Below are 2,268 nucleotides of genomic sequence, written 5' to 3'. Positions count from 1 at the left end.
TTATCAACTATAGAATGTTAGCCTGAACAGCAGCAGAAAGTGAACTCACGGTGGAACATTCTGGACTTTAGAGATCCTGTCAATCATGTTTTTAAATGAGAAATCTCACTCTTGAATTTTTGACGTTCACTTTATCTTTGGCAACATAACTACAATCTCCCAATAAAATGTCAAAGCGGACACATGGAAAAAAGGACAGTGACGGAGACAAAAGACAAATTAACAGCATGTAACAGATCAAAGTGAATAAAAGAAGACGACGTAATAACAAAGGAGACACATCACAGTCAATACTTGATTTATTTTCCCATCGCACCAACGCTGACCTCCCATTAGAATCAATCACTGTTAAATTAGCGCCGTGTTTAGAAGCGTCAGAGCCGGGCGTTAAGTGTCGAGTGAATAACAATGGAAATCTAACAAAAAACGGCAATTTGGCAAAGTTGTTTAGGCCTCGCTGTTAAAAGTGGAGACCAGGAGAAGACGATGACGAGACTGACAGTCGAAGATGAGCTCCAAAATTAACTTCACTTGGTCTGAACTCTCCCGAAAGAAGAAGAAGAAGAAGAAGAAAAAGTCTTTAGAAATCGGGCCTGGGAGAAGCTCCGAGTTTTATTTCCGTTACTGTCATTTAATCAATACTTTCAAAATGGTCCTGATGTCCAGACGGAGTCGGAGCTGAGATAATTCAGGACAAATTAAATACATTTCTCCGTCTTAACGTTTTGTATTCAGATTCAGAACAGAGGCCTTTATTGATTGGTCGTTTCTCCTGCGTCTCACTCGCGTCCACAGCTCTGCCTCGGCGACCTTGACTGTCATTGAAGATAACGGCTCTAATATGATCTCATGCACGCCTGAACATGCATACAAAACAAACAAGACGACGATGACGACCATGAAAGGTCAAAGGTGTCGCACGTATGGAAACGTGATCGTTATAGAAAAAAAAAAAATTCTGAACAACGAGCCACACCTTATTTCATCCTTTGTGCGACTTTATTAACTTTATTAAAATATATAATTTCACGTTTGTTATTTTCAAACTGACAGCCACTAGAGGGCACTCTGGGCTTGTGTACCAGTATCTGCTCCTGTACCACTGAAAATTTACATGTTTGTGCACTTTACACTGACAGCCACTAGAGGGCGCTCTAGCTGGCTAGTGTGACTTATATTCAGGAGCAACTCATATATGTTTTTTTCTTCATATATTCAGGAGCAATTCATATATTATTTTTTTCTTATTCGTTATGCATTTTTTGGCTGGTGCGACTTATACTCCGGTCCAGGAATCGATTTATCCATTTCACCTTGATTCCGATGAGGAAAATTATTTCAGTTTTTCAAACTTTTCGGTCCCTGACTGCCTTCAGGAACTAATTATGCTAACCTGTGTGTGTGACACGCACCTGTCTTCCCGGTGTTCTTCATGGTGGTCAGGTTGGACGACTGGCTGTTGAATTTGTCCAGCAACAGTTCCTGGTACTCCTCTGAAACCAGAGCCTGTTCGTCTGCGATGCCGATGGGTGATTGATTCTTTGCAGCACATTCTGGATACGAGGCGGCCCAGTCTCGAGGTCCGTGGCTTCCTGTGGAAAACAGAGCACAGAAAGAAAACCTATAAAAATCCAAAGGCGAGGATTTAAAATTAAATACATTCTCGCAGCGTTATGGACACAATGTTATTAAGGTTTTTATGGCCATAATGGATTTGAGGAGAAACTGGACGCTGACCCTTTCATATCCATTCAGATGTACTGCTCTTTAAACCCACTTCGCACCTTGAAAATCACTGAACACAATAAAAATTCATCACACAGCCACGGGCAGTTTCAGCTTCATTTTCCAGGTGCAATACTCAAGAAATCCAGATATTCCCGCAGGGCCACGGTTACTGTAACTACGCTGGCTGTTGGTGGAGGAAGAGTTTGCTCATGTTTACAGAGAGAAAAGAGACAGAAAAACTCCAAACAAACGCACGTTTTCAACCAAAGATAAACCGCCTTCAGCAGCCGAGCGTCCGACAAAACAACGTCCTGTCCAATCCACGTCCTGCGTGCGTTTGAAATCCCCCGTCCGACACATAGTGTAAGTGCTTCTACAAAAAGAACACGTTCAACGGGCGCGGGTTCCTGATCTCTCCTCACGCACAGACGGCCAGCGTGACAACAAAGGCCGAGGGACGAGGGAGAAGAAAGAGGCGTGCGTGTGGATTCCAACTTTTCTGGGTTAACAAAATATTTATGACACAATTCCCAACAGAAA

At 42.6% G+C, this 2,268-nt stretch overlaps 1 protein-coding gene across 1 annotated transcript in view; it reads right to left on the bottom strand.

Moving 5' to 3' along the window:
• Positions 1 to 2,128, bottom strand: part of ca16b (carbonic anhydrase XVI b) — a 46,426-nt gene extending 44,298 nt beyond the window's left edge. Inside the window, exon 1 of the mRNA XM_025059852.1 lies at positions 1,413 to 2,128. Within this exon, the coding sequence (XP_024915620.1) occupies positions 1,413 to 1,434 (22 nt within the window). The 5' untranslated portion in view covers positions 1,435 to 2,128. The remainder of the gene's footprint in view (positions 1 to 1,412) is intronic.
• Positions 2,129 to 2,268: the final 140 nt, after the last annotated feature.

The sequence above is a fragment of the Cynoglossus semilaevis genome, chromosome 11, assembly GCF_000523025.1.
Source record: "Cynoglossus semilaevis isolate Cse_v1.0 chromosome 11, Cse_v1.0, whole genome shotgun sequence".
Classification (NCBI taxonomy): domain Eukaryota; kingdom Metazoa; phylum Chordata; class Actinopteri; order Pleuronectiformes; family Cynoglossidae; genus Cynoglossus; species Cynoglossus semilaevis.
The sequence above is the reverse complement of the archived record's forward strand: the minus strand, read 5'-3'. Positions and strand labels throughout refer to the sequence as shown.